The sequence below is a fragment of the Eptatretus burgeri genome, chromosome 12, assembly GCF_056783735.1.
Source record: "Eptatretus burgeri isolate ZD-2024b chromosome 12, Ebu_testis_v1, whole genome shotgun sequence".
NCBI classification, from domain to species: domain Eukaryota; kingdom Metazoa; phylum Chordata; class Myxini; order Myxiniformes; family Myxinidae; genus Eptatretus; species Eptatretus burgeri.
The window spans coordinates 89,196,134-89,216,706 of NC_140972.1; the positions used below are offsets into that span (position 1 = coordinate 89,196,134).

Consider the following 20,573-nt stretch of genomic DNA (forward strand, 5'->3'; position numbering starts at 1 on the left):
TTCTTGTGCTTAATCCTCAGGTCAATACCCATCGAACGGGCCCATTGCGTCAGGTTCTATTGGGTAGTCGACTTCCCATGTCCGCCTACCGGCTTGTGTATATATATATATATATATATATATATATATATATATATATATATATATATATATATATTTATATATATATATATATATTTATATATATATATATATATATATATATTTATATATATATATATATATATATATATATATATATATATATATTTATTTATATATATATATATATATATATATACATATATATATTTATATATATTTATATATATATATATATATATATATATATATATATATATAGATATCCTGGTGTTGGCGCAGTGGTTAGGGCAGCGGCTTGGGATCCAAAAGGTCCTGAGTTCAAGCCCCGTTGGGCCACTGAATTAATACACCAGGGGGTTGACTCAACCTGCCATCCTTCTGAGGTCGGCGAAATGAGTACCAGTGGACTGGGCCGGTGTATATCCCGGTTAAAATAGGTGTACCATATCCCTGTGTCGTAAGAGGCGACCAGGGTTGCGTCAGGAAGGGCATCCGGCGTAAAACATGTGCCAAATCACTATGCGGATCATGCGGATGATCTGCTGTGGCGACCCCGAACGGGAGCAGCCGAAAGAAGAAGAAGAAGATATCTATATCTCAACATCTCAATATCAATATAATATTCACTGTATTAATCCCAAAAGTTGACCCAGAAATAAAAGCTGTGACAAACCTCCACCTTAAGGGCCCTGTCACACCTTGACGTTTTAGCCAGCCTATGGCAACGTATCAAAATTTATATAAAACGCTGGCGTACGCTGAACTATTGAATTTTTTTTTCAGTTTTGGGCGTATATTAACGAGTTGGACGTATGCATAACGTATTAGTAACGTACACAGAATGTTTCGATAACTTATAGATAACTTATACCAACGAATGCTTAGTGTGTTGTCGGCGTTCACAACTTATGCCCAACGATAGTCTAACTTATGCATAGCGCGGCAGAGTATCGCCGACGATCACATGGTGTAGCCTATTAAAAAGCTGCCACTCGACGATTCAAATCATAACCGCACGAGACATCGAAGTGTCAACATCACCATCATGCCGAAGAAAAAAAAAAAACATGGAGTCTGGAACACTGACGGGTTCCTCCTGTGTGAAGCCCATTTTTATATACCAATTGCCCTAAACACTGCCAATACGCCATTATACGGTAGCTGTAAGTTCTGTGGTCGTCCGGAAGACGTCAAATACGTCTACATACATCAATATGCGTTGGAGATACGTTACACATTGGTTCAAAGCACGTTACTCATAGGTTAGAAATAAGTTTCGGGTACGCTAAACATTACCTCGACGTGTTTCGACTTATGAGTAACTTACAAGTAACGTATGTCAACGATCGCATAACGTGCTTACAACTTATGGCCAGCGTATGCGGAACGTGTGAGCATGCTTAAAATTTGTCGACGAGCTCGGCGTACTACGACGTATGCCAGCGTGCTTCAGCGTGCTCTTAACGTAGACAAAACTTACCCATAACGTATGCGACGTGTGCCAGCGTATTCACCAAAATTTTCATACGTCAGCATACGCTGGCTAAAATGTCAAGGTGTGATAGGGCCTTAAACTCAGAAAGAAAATTGCTGATATTGTGAAGTGTGGAAAGTTAAAGTTTAAGCATCAAAGTGAATGACAATTCCTCGATAGATTCCAAGTAAAATGCCAAATACTACGGTGGCAGTTTATAACTTGGTCGAGATTCAAACCAAGATTAGATTGTTTAAAGGAGAGATAATTAATATACTGCTTGGCTATCTTGTCTGCGGCTGTCCTAGTTAAGACACACACACACACACACACACACACACACACACACACACACACACACACACACACACACACAACAGTATGAACATGCTGTACCTTTGTCTTCTTCATTGTTCACAATACTCAGCTTCATTGCAAACACTTTGCTTTTGTTTTACTTATCAGTTATTTGTTGTGCTTCCATAGTTGTTCTCTGATTGTGTGCGTGTGTGTGTGTGTGTGTGTGTGTGTGTGTGTGTGTGTGTGTGTGTGTGTGTGTGTGTGTGTGTGTGTGTGTGTGTGTGTGTGTGTGTGTGTGTGTGAGTGATCGATCTAACTTTTTGACTTTGCAATCTAACTTTTTACCCACGTGCTCCACTGTGAGTCAGGCAGAGTCTGCAGCATCTACTGGTGATGCCACTGCACAGGTTGCACCATGTTCAACACAACCAATTGCTACACAACGTGCAGGTATGACCAACATCATGAATAAAGAAAATTGCTTCTTTTATCAAGAGATTAAATTTCGAGTAACTTCCATTCGTTACTATTGGCAGGAAATATGTTTTTTTGTTTTCACATTATTCTTCCATTTCTTATTACTTATTTCACCGTTTTCTAGCTCCACCAAGGCGTCGTGTCTGGGTCCTAGAAGATCTCTCTTTGGCCCCATTTGGAAAGAAACGGCGAACTGGACCTCGCTGCTTGCTGGGAGCCACCCCAACAACAACTGTGGATCTGCCAGGACCGATTACAACACTTGCTGGAGCTGGAAGCACAACCAGGCTATCAGGCGATCATATGAATTCAACGGTCAATAACAATACATCTTCCAAACATGTATCAGAAGGCTTACTGTCAGTGGGAAATGGAGTTATGTCATTAGGAAATACAGTAATACCAGTGGCTGCAAAGATGATATCATCAGGGGGTACCATTATGCCAATAAGCACCACTCTGATGTCACCAGGAAGCACCATTATGCCATTGAGCACTGGAGTGATATCATCAGGAAGTGCCATTGTGCCATTGAGTACTGGTATGGCATCAACAGGAACCACTGTTATGCAATTGACTAACAGCGTTATGTCATCAGGAGGTGCCATTATACCACTGGGTAACAGTGTGATGTCTTCTGGAAACGCTGTAATATCACTTAATGCTGGTATGATGCCACCAGGAAGTGTAGTTATGTCACTGGGTGCTGGAGTGATGTCACTTGGAAGCATGGCTGTGTCCTCAGTTGGTTCTTCAGTAGCAGGGGGCAATAACTTGGCAGTTACTGGAGATGACAGGTCACAAAGCAATGTCGTCGTCACACTGGAGAATGGAATGCTGCTGCAAAATAGTGGAATTTCACATGCTGGGAACACGGCAAAGGTGCCAGGAATCATAACCCGGCAACCTGAAGCAACTGCCGCATCATTGCCAGGATCCAGATCATCTCATCCTGACTTGCAGGGAATGACTCCGCTAATGAGAGATGGTGCGGCACAGCCGCAGAAAATTTTCTCTGGGCTACAGGAAAAGCCGTTTGCATCGTTACCACAACAAGCAGAATTACAAGTAAAAGTACCGTCATCTTCCGAAAAATCACAACTACAACCAATGCAACCATATTCTCTGCAACAAACAGAACCACAGTCAAAAACATTTCTATTCCCACAACAGTTGGAATTGCAACCGAATTTACCACCTTCATCCACCCAGCGATTACAAGCACTGTCAACGACACCACTACATCCACAACATCAAGGTGAACTTAAGCCATTGCTAATACCCTCTTTGATAAATACAGAGTCACAACAAATGCAGTCATCACCACCACAAGAAGTAGAACTTCAACCCATATTGCTGCAGCAGTCCAAACAACACACCGAGTTACAACCGAAGCTATTATCTTCACCCTTACAGCACATAGAACTACAACCAAATATAGTAATGCCCGTCCACCAACAACCCAATCGAACACAAGAACAAGCAACTGGTCAACATAGTCACCATAAAATACAGCCAACTCTCAAGCAACATGAGCAGCCCGAATCACAGTCACAACAACAGCTGAAGAACCCATATAATCTTCCTGTGCCATGTTTGCGACAGTCTCATGAACATCTACAGGTACAGCAACCTTTGCAACCACAACAACAACCACAAGCAAAGCTGTCCTTACAGCAGAAATCACAAGCTTTACAGTTTCAGGTGCAAAGCTTGCAGCAGTCACAGCTTCAGCTCCAGTTGCAACAACAAATAGGACAACAAATCAAGCTTCAAGCACAACCCCTCCACCTGCTGCAAGTGGAAGCAGAACAGTTTGCACAACTTCCAAAGGATGCACAAAAACAAACACCACAGGTATTGATCAGTACACATCCAAAACAACCACAAAATGACAATGCAACACAACTGCAGATCAACAGCCAACCGCAACATCACTCACCACTGTTGCATATCAACAACAAATTGCACCATTTACAACAGCAAGATCATCAGTTAAGACTTCTGCAGCAGCAACAACATCAACAACAACAAACCATGCAATTGCAGACTATAAAACTCATGGATAGTGGGGATCTGAAAGTGGTGCAGCAATCCCCAGAGACACCGGTGCAGGTGCAATTGCTGTCTTTGCAACAACCACAACTGCACCAGCAACAACCACAACTGCACCAGCAACAACCACAGCATTCATTCCTGCAACTGCAGCAACAACTGCATCAAACGACAAAGATACAACCACAACAGCAGTCACCCCAACTGCCATCACTGCTGGCTGGATTCCGGCGCTTCGAGGCAGCGGAGGACTGCGGGGATCCAGGGTGTGTGCTTGCACACCGTGGAACGCACTACCACTGTGCGCGTGCCGACTGTGGATACCGTTTTGCTGGCCGCACACACATGTTTAAAGTGAGAAATGAATCGACTTGATTGTGCACTTGTTACTTCCAGTTGCAGTTAAATGTTTTCTCTTTACATCATTCTTTCCAGTTAATCTGAGTGCAACAGATTCGTCATTTGTACGGAACTACCTCACCAAGACAACTCGCAGTTTTAAACCAAGTTTTGTTGCTTTATGTAATGGAAATAATGGATGTTGTGCACAAAATTGACATCAGGATTCCCGTTGTGTTTTCAATTCAATGTGCCTTGGGTTGCAGCATGCCCAGCACCACCAGCGGGTGGACAGCCTCGTGCTGGATGACTTCCGCCGCTTCAAGGCCCCGGCATGCTGTCCGCAAGCTTCCTGCCCGTTTTCTGGAAGTACTCACTTCCACTGCTTGCGATGCAACTTCTGTTGCACTGACTCCACCAAGGTACACACAGGAAGTAAACACATACGTTGTGTTTGAACGTTGCGCATCACCATAGTGTATATTGCTTTACTTTGGACCACCGTTTATTTTGCCTAAAGCTTACAAGATAAATTACAATATACAGGAAGTGAACAAAAAAAATGGAAACACTAATGTAAAGTCACTTAATATGGCGTTGGGCCACCACGTGAGGCTAGTACAGCCTGTATGTGCCGTGGCATAGAGTCCACCAGCGTCTGGAATTCTGAAGGAGGGATGCAGCACCATTCTTCCAGGAGAAAGTCAATCAACTCACACCTGTTTGATGGAGGTGGAAAACACTGTCTCAGGCGTCATTACAGATTATCCCATAAATGCTCGACTGGGTTCAGATCTGGTGACTGAGAAGGTCATGACATATGGATAGCATCAGTGTCATGTTCATCAAACCTTTGGGTGAACACACATGCTCTGTGGATGCGGGCATTGAGGGGAAGTCTCCTCTGGCAGCCATGCTAGTCATAATTATAGGCAACCAGGCCTGTGCAGCATTTCTATACATGACCCTAAGCATGCTGGGATATTATTTGCTGAATTAACACATGGGCCACATTTGTGTGGAAGCCATTGCTTCATGTCCCTCATTTACCCAGGTGTTTCCATGTGTTTTTTTGTCCACTACCTTTAGCTTGCGGTAGAAAAGGAAGCACCAAACTATTCAGGAGGAAGTCTTAAATATTTCAAGTGGCACTAAGAATGTATTTTTTTCTGGACAGAAGGTCAAGGCTCATGGAGGAGCTCATACACTGAACAGATCAAGGCGCAATAGAACAAATGGGACAGTAAAGGGGGGAGGGGGATGGAAACCCCAGCAGCAGGGTTGAAGGATAAAATAGAGGGAGACTTGGACAAATATTATCGATGTGTGGAGGAATGAGGGGTAGGGGAGGATGCATGGGGTGGATAAAATGGATACAGAAGCAAACTGTAATGAAGGAGAAAATGGAAATTTGTAAGGAGATGGGCATGGGGTGGAAGGGAGCTAACGGGGGTAAGGGGTAGAAAAGTTGAAGATTTTTGGATGAGGGATCGATCTGAGATAGTGGTGAACAGTTATTTTGAAGACTTGGAGGAATGAATGAGATTGAAGAAAACATGGAAGTTGGTTCCACAGGCAAGAAATGAGTGGAACAAATGAGTGGAAGTGAGCAGTGATCCTGGATTTAGGTAGTTTCACCATAAGGGGGTTTATTGTGGACCATGTGCATCCTGCACAAACCTGGGGTGAGTGGGTGGTGGGGGTTGGGGACAAAGCACAGAAAGAGCAGAGGGTGCAAGACCAGAAAGGAGATGGTAGAAGACAGAGAGACCACTGACATGTGTACGATGTGAAAATGATAGGCCCATAGACTCAGCTTCATTGCGGAAAATTCCAATAATCTTGAGGACCTTGGTTTCCACGGCGTCAAGCTGAGCGAGGTGTGAGGCAGGGGTGCCAGCCCAGAGTGGAGAGCAGTACTCCACAGATGAAGGCCTTTGTAGGTGGATAGGAGTTCAGGTGTTATTTGTGCCGTGAAAAATAATCATTGGACCTTGCCTCATCATGGTCATACGCGATGTCAGTGGTGTCTCCATTGTCAATAGGGGTGTGTAAAAGTGTACTTTTGATTGAGAACTTGTTATATTCTCAGAAGCTCCTCATACAATCCTCTGAAACATGTGAAACCCCATGATGGTTGCAGTTTATAATTTATTTATTTTTAGGTTTGCTTACTGATAGTATCATAAACCACAAACATGATCTTCCGAAAGTTGTTTCTCACTTATGGGAGTCAGATCTGTTGCTTCACTTTCAGGCAACTTTATTATATCAAAGGAGTTGTTTAAATTTTTGAACAAGTAGGTCTCGGTGAACCTTAAATTTCAAAACAGGCTTTACCTAATAAATATCATATAAAACGGTCCATTTTCCTTTCGATTCATCATTTAAATGAGAGTGGTGTTATTGCCTAAAAGACTCGCTTCTTGAGTCACAGTGATATACACTGAACACAGCTTTTATTTTGTCTTAATTCAGCAAGAGCACCTTTACTTCAACTATTAACTCTTACAAACATTTATCATACAGGTTTCCTCCCACCGCAAACAACACAGAAAACGTGCAACGATGGCAGCGGCCGGATTTGAGGCCTTCCCATCGGGCACAGATTGTGGACGAGGCTCCTCCTGTCGCTATCGACTGCGCTCTGCACACGCACACTGTGCGGCACCGGGATGTGGGCGTGCAGCGGTGGGCACGGCGCAAATGCAGGCTCACGCAAGGAAGCACGCGACAGCTGGGGCAAGGTCAAGCCCACAAACAGAGCTAGTCGCAGGGATGAGAGTAGAAATGGAACTTGGGGAGCGAAGATTAGCTGGTCTTATTCTTGATGATTCAAGGGATGAGAATCAGCATGGACCAGAGCTACTTGCAGGGGCTAAGGGAGAATCTTGGATGAAAATGGGAGATAGGATAGGATTTGGGAAAATATGGGGAATGGGATTTGAATCTGAGCACAAGGTTGAGAGAAGAGAAGTTGGGGAAGGACCCGAAGCAATAAGAACCGTACCAAATATGGATGTTGACGGCCAATGTTCAGATTTAGACTGCAGTAGAAGGTCAGGGTCAGAGTCAGAAGAGGAGCGACGGAAGAGAGAAGTGGGGAATGCCCCAGGACTCACCATGTCACAGGTGCGAGATGCGCTAGAGCCACGTGGTCACGAGAACGATGCCAACAGCGACTCTCAAGCAGACGCCATGAATGCAGACTGTTCCGATGCGATCCACAGCTCGGACACATTCTCCGATGATCCAATGAATGGGCCAATCGGTGGTCCAGCTGCAGTTGTAGAGAAAATGAACTCGTTGACCTAATTGAATCTCACTTCATATTTCTTACTCGTTTCAAACCCCCCTTTATGGTTTACTCATGTTCATGCAGTCTGTCAGGGCACAGCCATTGGGTAAGCAAAGGACCCAATCAGCATGGCCCAATTCATGACAGAAGTAAGGGTGGGGTAGGAATGAGCACAGTCACGATATGCAATTACATAAAGTGTTGTATTTGTTTTGCTGTGCATTGTGTGTCTAAAGTAATACTCCTTTTTCCAGAAGCGTACAGTAATTTTTCCTGGCGGATATTATGATCTTGATTTTCGTAATATTAGGGTAAAGTTACAGGTGGATTGTTGCCAGGTGATATTGCAAAGTCGTACAGGTAGAGTTTCCTCAGACTTGTGTCATCTTCTGCCTTACACTACACACCCCCTCCTGCTTCTCTAAAAGTACTTGAACTAGACTGGGAATTGTAATGAAATGACAATATGCAAATGCAATCGAATTCCATAGGATAGTATTTAACTTGCAGTTTCATTGATGCTGACAATCAGTTTCGCTGCTTTCCAAGCCAGCGATGCACTTTCTGAAGACAGGTGGAAGGAAGCGTGTGTTCTCTTAAAGGCCTTTCTCAAGGAAACACTTATTTGTCAGTATTGTGGTGCTCCGTCACTTTCTAAAACAATGCACATTGGCTGCTGTGCTGTAATCTTTAAAGAAAAACAGAATATTTTTGTATAAATAACTTGATTCAGGTTTCTCCTTCGACGAACACAATTGTGTGCGCAGCCTCCTTGCCGATTCTAGTACTTGCGTGTCCTGCCACCCGTGAAGCAGTTTGTTAGACCTGAACACCTGGTCTCTTTGTATATGTCCATCGGTTTACCATGATTTCCAGGAAGTAACCTGGTAGAATCATTAGCCTTGCTATAGCAACTAAGAGTAATGGTTCCTTTGAGGGGGACTTGGGGGGGGGGCTCACGGTGACATTCAAAGCATGTAGAACCACAAATAAACACCGGTCATCTGCCCAACATCCTCTTAAAGTATCCTACCTGAGTAAGAGGTGTCGAGAAGCAAATTTTCAACGTCAACTGAATAACTAACATAAAGTGATGACGCTGTGATATTAATGTGATGACGCTTTCTCGTGATATGAGGTACCGAGTCATGAGGCCTTCGAGGCTGCAATTTCACCCTTGGGGGTTTTCAGGAAGTAGAGCAGCCCAAATGATCCTGTGTTTTCTCAGGATACTCAGTACAAATTGCACATACAGTATGATCTAATAACATTATATTTTGTAAGTATATTAACGATTTGGATTTGCCTGTTTGTGTTATTATTAATTTTTTGGCAGTTGCTTAATCCTGGGCTTCCATCATGTACTCGTGCCTCTGCTGAAGGCCATGTACCGATCCTGCCCCTCAAATGGTCTTTTCTTCACCATCTTGAGGCACGTTTAGTTCGTGTTACTGGCCGAAATATTGAGTCATTCTCTGTTAAATTAAAGGTTGGAGAACTTAACACGTATTCACATGTATGTGTGTATATACTATATAATAAGTTTGAATAGGAATGTGACTTGTTTGATCAGAGACCGAGATAAGCTGATCACGCTTGGCATTGATTGTATCGAAAATGAATGCTGTGTGGTTGAGTCTGGTGGTCCAGTCCTGGTGTGAGACACAATGAAACGTGGTTGTTTATGTTGGTAAATATTCTATTAGTACAAATGCAATTGAACACCACATCTCCACGAGAGGGAATACAACTGTTTCGCAAAGCACAGTTTATGAAATTGTGACATTACGAGCAGGCACAGTTGGGTGATAACTGAAAAGGTTTGTCATGTTTGTTTTTCTCTGCAGTGTTTATAGAGTGCACAATGTTTGCTTTTCTTGTGTGTTCGGGGGGAGTGGGTTGAGGTGGGTTGGTTGGGAAGGAGGGGTTTTATTTCGATGGTGGAAAGCATAGAAGAGGGAGCAAAGGAAGCACTTTTTCAATGAGCCCAGTAAGCGAGGATTGAGAGGTTGGCCCAGGAACGTGTACGATGGTGGTACAGCCTGCATGCGTGTCATTGTGCTGCGCCTTAGCAAGTACCTTCATATTGTGATGCCGCATGGCGGACAACTTGTCTTGACGACAACTCCAGCCCTTAGCCTAACCCAGTTCCATATCCAGCTCTGGTCTGAGCTGAATGTTTAGCTCGAACTCTATCCCGTCCTTGGCTTCATTCAGCATCTTAACTCTGGAAAACGAACCCCTCTAAAGCATGGCTTTCATTCTTCCCATTGTATTAACATTATTACTATTATCCAAATAATTTATTACTACTGTAATACAATAAACAGGTTTCCTATTTTTTTCTGACACTAAAACGCCGAAATTTGATTTTAACGACTCGTCTACGATTAGCAATGTACAATGCTAGGAACAGCGTTTGTTTGCACTATCACTGTAACGATAACGCACCTGGATCATCGCTGTTTTAACATTCTCTCGCCCATGCGAGGGATTCGGCGTCCAACCTCAAGTGCTGACGAATTTAACACGGGAGTTATATATTAGCGAGAAGATTTTACACGACTCATTTTATCGGTAATCCGAAGGTTTTGTAACGGAACCTTTTTTGGGTAAAACAAATGAACTTGAAGTTAGATTCCCAGATACTTACACCGGTTTATTTTGTTGTTCTTATCGCCAGCACTGGAATAAATAAATAAAAGCAACTTTTATTCATCCACACAGGGTGACCTTGCACCTTATAATTACCTCAAGTGTTGTTTATACTAGGATATCGACATACTTTAATAATTATTCATAAAGGCTTGGATCGCAGTTGCCTCTACAGTTCATCAGAATCTCCTTTTGGAGCAAAGCATCTCAGACACTGATTTTGTTTCATTATTTTTTTGATATAAGGAAATATGGTTTTATTCTATAGGCACAAGTCGTGGCACTGGGTGGTTTTGTGTGCACCTACCTGTACCCAGACTTTGGGGATTATAATTATTTTTAAATTTTTGACACACAAGACCAGACGTCCCGTCTGACGGGCCCTGTAAAGCAACAGTGCGATGCGATGGAGGATCGTATTAGAGGAACTTGGCTCTCGCTGCTTTTCCTTCTGTTTTTAAGACCGAAGGTTAAAAAAAAACATAAAAACTCTTCCCTGAAACCTATTTCGATATGTCTAGGCGTCGAGGTTATGAATATGTATATTTTAATTTATGTAATTGCCGATGTTGCATCGCCCTCCCCCGATTTGTTTTCTATTATCATTATTTAAGAAATTGCTGTTTTGTGTGTGATTGTGTTTGCACGAGTGTGAATAAAATTATTAAATCGAGATGGCCTGTTGTCTCACTAAATATAAGCTGTGGCATTATTTGTTTATTTTCTCTCTTTCTAGATAATTTGTTTTTTTTTAACCCACAAAAGGATACACACAACAGACCAGGATGCAACAGAACAAAAGGAACAGCAGAAAGAGAGAGGGATACACACCAGCAGCAGGGTTGAAAGACAAAATAGAGGGAAACTTTAATAAACCAGAGAGTCAAAGCCACCCAATGCTCACCTGTTTATACATTTATCATTTTTAAAAGATTAGTCTAATAATATTTTTTATAAAGCATTGCAGTGAAGTCTGATCCAAATAATTTTAAAGCAATATATGTATTTGTATATTGTAATCAGTAAACTCGTACACATATTAAATGAGTGGCAAGCGTCTAGTGTAAACAGGCGAGCATTGGGTGGCTTTGACACCATCATAGGTTGAAATTTAGAAAAAAAATTAAAATCATTTGTTAATTTCAACTTCACAACACCAATAGTATACCCCAAAGGAACCTCCATGCCAAATATCAGGATCCTAGTACACATATTAAATGAATGGCAAGATTCTAAAAAATAACTTGCACCAAAAACTTTAACGTTGATGTGCTACAAAAAAGTTAAGTTCAAAAATTTAAAACATTTGAAATTATTTTTTAATTTCAACTTCACTACACCAATAGTATACCCCAAAGGAACCTCCATGCCAAATATCAGCATCCGAGTACACATATTAAATGAATGGCAAGCTTCTAAATAAATTGCACCAAAAACTTTAACATTTTCACGCTCACGCTGACGCTGACGTTCACGCTGACGCTCACGCCGGGGGTATCGCTATAGCTCTCTGTTCTTCGAACAGGCGAGCTAAAAATGGATACGAGTAATGATGAGGGGTGTGGGAGAATGCAGGGAGCGGCAACACCGATACAGGAGCAAACTCGGGAAAGAAAAACTGAAGAGGCAGCTGCTCGTAGTACAAACTCCCGACCATGTGATGTTACAACAGATCGGTGTCAAAGGCCAAAGAAGATGTGGTGTCAAAGGCCTGAGTGGACGGACGTGTGCTACACCAATCCCCCAACAGATCGCAACCAGTGAATGGAGTATGTATCTGGATGAGGTGCTTCTGAACACCGATGGGAGCGACATATCTGGGGCTTGTGAATGTACAAGATTGTTTGGTTTCAGGGTAAAAGAGAAATTGTACTACATTTTTGCATATACTGTGTTGCTAAAAGGAGAAGCATCCTTTCTTGTGTGTGTAAGTGTGGTATATACACTGCCGCTGCTCACTTGTACTAATAGTAAATGTTACGAACCTATCGCCTCTCATCAACGGATATTTCTCTTATTTCCTCTATTTCCATGAGTTTGATTTGCATGTCAGAACAACATTTATAATGAACTATTTTGAAATTGCCACTCTTTCGTGTAAATGCTGAAAATGATGTTTAAAAGGTTATTTGAAAAACAGATTTCATGCCAGCAACGGTAGGTTAAAAGTGTCCGGTGAGCAGAACTAAATTGGTGTAAACACACACACACATACAGCGCATGCGCAGAAGGCCTCATTTCCAGTCGTACATCATTTTGAAAGTCGTGTATTGAGGCATCCTTGAATTCCTGCCTGGCGATATTTTCTTGAGTCCACATCTGTTGAAACAGCCCTGTCAGATGATTACGAGGTATTCTCAACAAGCCTTGTATATATCAGCTGGGATTGCATCAGAAGCAGGTGCTTTGCCAAGTCTTTATTTATCTCAATAGTCATGGGTTCCCTCTCGAGAACTTCAATGATGGTATGCTGAGGGGGTTCTTCAAAAACTTTACCACTGATCATTGATTCGCTGTTGTGTAAGTTGTTGAAATGGCCAGCCCATCTCTCAATAATTTTGGTCTCGCCACTTAAGAGGGTTGATCTATCTGAGGCCATAAAATACAATGAGCCTGAAGAATGGGGACCACACATTGTCTACAAGGTGACATATAGAACTGCTTTATTACGTTGCCGTCGGAGGACTGCAGTTTGGCAGCTTCGTCGCTCCACCATTGGTCACACATGGTTCGAAGATTAGTTTGAGCAATCTTGTGGATGTTATGATATGCCTGGCTATTTGATGAAGATCACTTGTCATTTATCCAGGCTAAGTGTAAGCGATGTTTCTCTTGGAGCAAAGCTTCAATGTTTGCATCGTTTTCTTCAAACCAGTCTTCATGTTTACAGGCTGTTTGGTCATTCAGAATTTTCTCCACACATCCTGACATCCTATCACAATAGCTATCACAGACGAATCTAGGAGTCCTTCTCTGGACTGTCTTGTTCTAGTTGCTCTATATCCTTCTGGAGATATGGATCCCATGCTGCTGATGCGGATACTAATCCAGATCTGACCATTTAGTGTTGTAGGCAGCCATCTTTAGCTTAGGTCAGCAATCACCAAAATTCCTTCGAGAAAGTTTCGAGTTCTGTACGTTGGCCTTACCGGTGACTATGCCAACATGTTTAGATTTGGACCATGTCAGATTATATGTGAAACTGACACCAAGGAATTTATCGCTTTCAGTGTTCTGAAGAGTCTGGTTGAGCAGGGAGTATTCTGTCTGGTGAATCTGCTTAGTCCTTTTTGGCATGAACCTAATACTTCGCTTGATGCAACACAATCATATTCAGTATATTGCAAAAATCACAGCATGAAGTGTGTAAAGTACAGGTAGAAAGTAGTAGCTTTCATGTAAGTTGGTGTAACCAAAGCATGGGTTTCAAGTCACTTGTTTCAAGGTCGGAGCGTCACTTTCTGGAGGTCACAACACGGCTTCCGCTAGGCTTCATAATCACTAGCAATCAGTGTCGAGCTTCCCATTCATTTAGAATACAGTACTGTACTGCATGGGCAGGGTGGACACAACTTTTGGTTACTTCCGGTCCGTGATGGCCACTGCCATTTTAGCGCAGTGAAATCAACATCGTAGCAACGAGTTGAACGCCACTGCTGGCTGTGGTACTGTTCGTAATTACCTGTTCGTGTGTCACAAATGTGACTGGCATGAAAATTTCATATAGATTTTTGCAAATGTGGTTTATTTTATTGTTCTGGACCTATAATTTGAAAAAAAATTGTTTGACATTTTTTCCGAGGCCACCTTCACAGTATGGCAGCCGTCTTAAAGTTGGACTAAAATTAGAGTGAATTTTACCAACATGATAAATTTATCGATTTAGACCTGGATTGAAAATTTTTCGGAGGGCATTTCAGATTGGATAAAGTTTATCTTTGTATGATTATCTGATAAATACATCGGAAGGATTGATTTTATGAATTTAGACCGGCCTTTTTGCTATCTTTTTATGATAAAATGGACACAAAAACCTACAAACAACCTGCTGGTATTTTATTGTATTGTATATTGTTGTATTCCATGTTTAACAGTTTATTGAATTTTGTATTTGTATCAATGTTTGTGATGCACTTATACAAAAAATACAAAAGATGTTTTTTTTTGAAGATCATGGATGTCGAGAAAGCAGATACACACACCAAACGAGCTCAACTGGAAACGGACCATTCACGCTGTATCATCTGCCAGGGTGTGTGAGCCTTGAGAATGTGATTATCAAGCGAAAGGATGATAGCATAAATAAACTGTGAATTGTTGTCAACCAAAGAGCAGGATATGGTGAGAATGAGTTTGTGGTTATCAAGGATCGGCTTCAGGGCACCTCTCTAACAGACCTGAAGGATAACATCTTGTGGCACAAAGCGTGTTACGCTGACTGTACAGGTGCATTTCGCATCAAACGATCAGAAGAGCGTCATATAAGGGCTCTCACCCTTGAAGATACTGGTCTGCTTCAGAAAAGGAAAGGACGGCCAGCAAAGTCACAGCATGGGCCGCCTGCTGAAACAATTTCTACAGAGGAGCCATTCACAAGATCTCGGAAATCATCATTTAAGAGAACTGAATGCATTTTTTTTTTTGCCAGGGATCAAGATTTGTCAAAGATCAACTTCATGTCTGCCGAAGTTATAATGTTGGCAAAAGAATTGCTCACATTGTAGAGACCTCTGGAAATGAACAGTGGCATGTCAACTATGCTGAACTGATAGCTCCTTCAGATGCTCTGTCAGCGTGGCAGAAAGATCCCATCATTCGGATTTCAGCCGGTCGAAATTGGATCGACAAGAAAGGAATTTTCAGTTCCTCAAAGATGTCATCATCTGAAATTATCCCTTTGATGTGGATGTGTTGGAGTATAAAATGAAAGATAAACTGATCAACATTACAAACAACATGGTAATTCCTCAGGACATCACTGAGAATAACCTGAATGCAGAAGCTTGCGGGAAGGAAGCATATGAAAAGTTTGTTAATGACAATAAAAGGACACGGAAATCTATGGGACAAAATGAAGAAGGTCACAGTACAAACGAGGACATCACCTGGAAAAGAGATAAGATCAATACATGGAAAACAAGAAATTGTGATGAAGGAATCCGCATCGATGTTGGCTCGCTTTGTCATATCACAATCTTCCCATGATGTTGACCTGAAAGAGGTAGTTGGTATGTACGAACTTTCTACAATGAACAATGTACTCATGCAAGCTGGAGGTCTACTGCATCCATGCACAGACAAGTCACAACTGGCTCATGAGCTCCTTCATCAGATGGACATAGATAGTGACTTAGAAATGGATGGTCCGTTGCCTTCAAATTTGCCAGATCAAGCTGCTCTAGTTATTGATGGTATGGCTGTCGTCAATGAGCAGACAGTATTCAAAGCTGCCATAAAGAACTGTAATGACTTGGCATCTTGCTTTGTCCAAGCCAATGACCGCAAATAATTGACGTATGAATCCATGTGTGTGGTTTTTGACAATTACTCAGTCAAAAATTTGCTCAAAGCAAGAACACAAAGTCATAGGACAGGTGACAAATCATCTTGCATCATGGACTACAAATTTGATGATTGCACAGCCATCAGAGATGTGCAGGCATTCCTCAGCAGTACTGAAACCAAAGGTCAATTGAGAATATACCTGGCAAACAAAGTCATCACCATGTCTGAATCCACCAATGTGATCACTGTCACACGTGATGGTTTCAAGAGTAAAGAAGGCAGAGGTGCAGATGATTTAGACATCATGGAACACTTGCACGAAGAGGCAGACACACTCATGATATTTGCTGTTGCTAAATTGCAGAGTTGGGATGAAGGTTCACGTATACTCCCTAGATACTGATGTATTGGGCTTGGCATTATTAATGCCACTAAATCATGGCTATGATACAAAATTCATCATGAATATGGGTGGGGAACGAATGTATGTAGCCCTTCAACCGATATATCATGCTCTTGGTGCCAGAAGAATGGCAGCTCTGAGGGATTTCCACGCTATTAGTGGCTGTGACACCACTGGAAGGATGAATGGCAAGAGCAAATCAGCATCATTGAAAGTTTTCACAAAGGCGTCTGATGAAATGCCGACAGCTCTTGCAGGTCTCGGCATTGGAGAACAACCAACAAAACATGTGATGGGCTGTGAGAAGCTGATCTGTTCACTATTCAGCTCAAACACTGAACAAATCACAGAGATGAAGAATATTTGCTGGAATTGTATTAGTTGTCTGAAGTCAAAGCAAGTAGTTGAAAAGTTACCACCAATTTTGGGTGCAGTAACAGAGCACATTAAACGAGCTCATCTGCAGCACCATACGTGGAGTCAGTCATTGACATCAAACCCGGTACGGTTAGATCCATCAACATTGGGATGGTCTCAGCATGAAGCGCTTGGATGGGTCGCAGTCCTGACAGCTGACAATTAGGCCCCTGACTCTATGATGCAGCTGGTTAAGTGTAACTGGAGAAGTAGTATGTGTGCTCGAAGACGTTCATGCAAAGACAATGACATCAGCTGCACTGAACTCTGTACATGTGAGGGGGATGATGATAAGTGTTGCAACAAACCTAACATGGCTACTGACGAGTCTGACAGTTTGGATGAGGATTAGTGTAATTGTGTACACGGACCATCGTGTTCAAACCAGTGTTTTGTTGTGTGATAATGATTTTGGACAATTAATCAAATATATTGAACTGGAAAACAATAATAGTAACTCAATAACTATTATCTAAATTGTTTGTGTGATTCCTGCATAAATAAATGGAATAAACACTGAAAATAACACAAACCGGTGGCCATTTTGGATTTATTAATCAAGAAAATTACAAGAAAAATGTTTAATTCACATTGAAAGACTTTATAAATACTTATTTCTATCGAACTGGACCATCATCTCTTTATTATTACAGGAATAATAAAATAAAATGTGAAATAACTGAAGTTTGGCGAGTTTTTCGAATGAAATCCAAGATGGCCACCATACTATGAAGATATTATTTAAAAATACGTCAAACATGATTTTCAGATATTTTGGGTCACAAACTATCTAAAAAAAATCACATGAGTAAAAATCTATCTGAAATTTTCACGAAATGACATCACCAAACAGACTATTATGTTTTCACCCCTCTCTGTCCGTTACTTGGCGAAAAACGATATTGCATGATATCTTAAAATGTTGTCGACGGATTCGGATGAAACTTGGTGGACACGTTGGGTGTGTGACGAGGAAGAATTGATTCAATTTTGGTGAAGATCCGAATCGATAATTTTTAAAGTGATTCTTTAATATTGAGAGAGAGGGCTCAACTAATATATAGCACGGTATCTCAAAAAGTTTTACACGGATTCGGACGAGACTTGGTGGACAGGTTGCGTGTGTGACAAGAAAGAAATGATTGGATTTTGATGAAGATCCGAATCTGGATCTGGATACGAGAGTTATTTAATTTAAAAAAAAAGTGATTCTTCACCATTGAGAGATAGGGCCAAAAACGATATATAGCATGATATATCAAAAATGTATTAGGCCCGATATGTTCCCGTGGATAGGGCATTGTGTGGCGGAGGTAATGTGCTCTACCGAGTGCCCTTCTAGTTTTTGTTGTGTAATATGCCCAAATGTCAGTTCAAATATCTGAAAAATCTCAGCAACGATGCTTCACATCGTTATTAGGTGAACTTCGATGTTATTGGGCAAGAAAAATGTCCTCATAAGCATCTAGCAGAAGCTTGGATTGATGATGCCAAGTCATGGCCACGCATTGAGTAAGCTGTCTTGCATTGCTACTTGGTAGAAGGCCACGGTGAGTTATGTTGGTTATATCAAAGTTCCTGAAATAATTTATTTCTGTGTAATAGCAAATCAGTACCATCATATCTCTTATACACTGATCTCTATTATACTGACTGGATTAGCAGGTTGGGCACTGGAGATGAAGTTACCAGACGCCATCTTGAAGCTTGCATAAAACTTGCAATGCACACGTGATGCACATGTTCAAATGTTGTTGGAATTCATTTGTCAGTAAAATGCCAACTTGTGCGTCGATAAACTGCACAAACGGAAAATTCTGTGGATATGGAAAGACATTCCATCTGTAATTCCGTATTTTTGTTGTATTTATTTCAAAAATAAAATGAAATATAAGGATGTTGTTTTAAAATGGAGCTTTGATGCAACTTTCCCGTGCCAGTGGTGTGTGTCGGTCTGACCATCAAACTCTCATGCAGATCTTTGTAAACAAAACCAAAATAGTCATTTATAAGGTTTCAGAAAGATTTTTTTTCGTAAGTGCTCATACATGATTATCGTGAGTGTACGATGGACGATTTTATGTAGTGCTCCACAAAAAAAATTGTTTATATTTGAATATTTAACTGCAGGGAAATTTTATTTGGACACATCTAAACTAATAAATATCAGTGAGTGTGTGAGTGAGTGTGTGTGAGTGTGAGTGTGTGTGTGTGTGTGTGTGTGTGTCCTCCATAACTCCATAACCATGAAACCAAGCAACCTGAAACTTTGCACACTAAGAAAACTCCAAGGAAGAGCACGAGTGAAAATAGGGTGTTTGGGTTAATTAAAACACCCCTTTTGAAGATAATTAACGGCATTATTTAATTATATCCTTCATTAGGCGATCCTCGGCCATCTGCGCTTTGGGTCTTAAGGCGTTTCCTGGGTAACCTCGCTGAGGTCTGAAGCCGACATGTTTTTTTGACCTGCTCAACCATACCTTGACTCGGAAGAAGCCGCAATGATTTCTCAACGACAAGTTGTTGTTTTTTTTCACTCTCCTCAATCATATTATCGATACCTACAAATCTCTGGATATATTGCAATGCTTATAAACGCCCGAGGAAGCCAGCGTTCGTGGCTTTATTTCATTTCCACACATGCCATAACCTCAAGAATCTCTTAAAATAAGCTGAATTACAAAATTTAAGCTCCATATTTGAACTTAGCAGCAGTTCTGACTGTTAAAGAAGTGTTCATTTGTCCAATTCAGACATTGCTTGGGCGTTTCCGGGTGTCTGGGTTTATCCACGGGATTGGTAATCGCTTGCCAAGCCAGGTGTTCCATTGGAGTGCTTGCTTGAGTGCTTAATCCACTTGCTGAGTGCCCTACAGTCGATCGCGGTACAGTTCGTGTTCCGATTGGGATGTACAGTCGGCAGTTACTAAAAGGTAGATGTATGTATACAGCACACATTTATGTGGTACGTATGGGTAGATTTGGATCGGTACGGACTCTCTGCAGGTGTGTGAACATGCCATACTTGTTATGGGTGCCGTGGTGGCAAAGTTTCATCCCCTATCTTATGGATGTTTTATCAGGTTTTCCTTTGTCCTCATGACTTTCTAAAGCATTTGGTTATTAGATTTGCTTTACAAAGGTTATGTGGTTTCTCTTTGTGAGTTTCAAAGCAAAATATATTTGATAACACCAGATTTCTGGACCGTTTGCCGTATTAACGTGTTTTCTTAATTACCGAGCAAAATTGTTTTCCAACCATCACACGCAGCTGTTTATAAAGATTAATGTTTGTGCACATCTCCTTGAAACATCTATATAAATGTAATGTTTTTTTTAATTTTTAGTCATGTCTCGCGGAGTGAATGCTGGCTCTAAGAGAGCTCCGCGTTGTTCTTGTTCTTTTGGTGAAGACAAAACCTTTATCAGCCATGTCGCGTTGTGAACGCTGGCTCTCAGAGAGCTCCGCGTTGTTCTTCTTCTTGTTGTTGACTGGTAGAATGACTTGGCTCTTGGACACATTTGTCCTTGTTTATATTTGCTTCTTGAAACTCCCCCAAAACA

General features: G+C 41.5%; 1 protein-coding gene across 1 annotated transcript in view; it reads left to right on the top strand.

Moving 5' to 3' along the window:
- The window catches only part of LOC147016098 (uncharacterized), a 209,224-nt gene extending 197,869 nt beyond the window's left edge, over window positions 1–11,355 (top strand). Inside the window, exons 23-26 of the mRNA XM_085849143.1 lie at window positions 2,063–2,308; window positions 2,460–4,744; window positions 4,996–5,151; window positions 7,259–11,355. Coding sequence (XP_085705269.1) covers window positions 2,063–2,308; window positions 2,460–4,744; window positions 4,996–5,151; window positions 7,259–8,044 — 3,473 coding nt within the window. The 3' untranslated portion in view covers window positions 8,045–11,355. The remainder of the gene's footprint in view (window positions 1–2,062; window positions 2,309–2,459; window positions 4,745–4,995; window positions 5,152–7,258) is intronic.
- The last annotated feature ends 9,218 nt before the right edge of the window (window positions 11,356–20,573 follow it).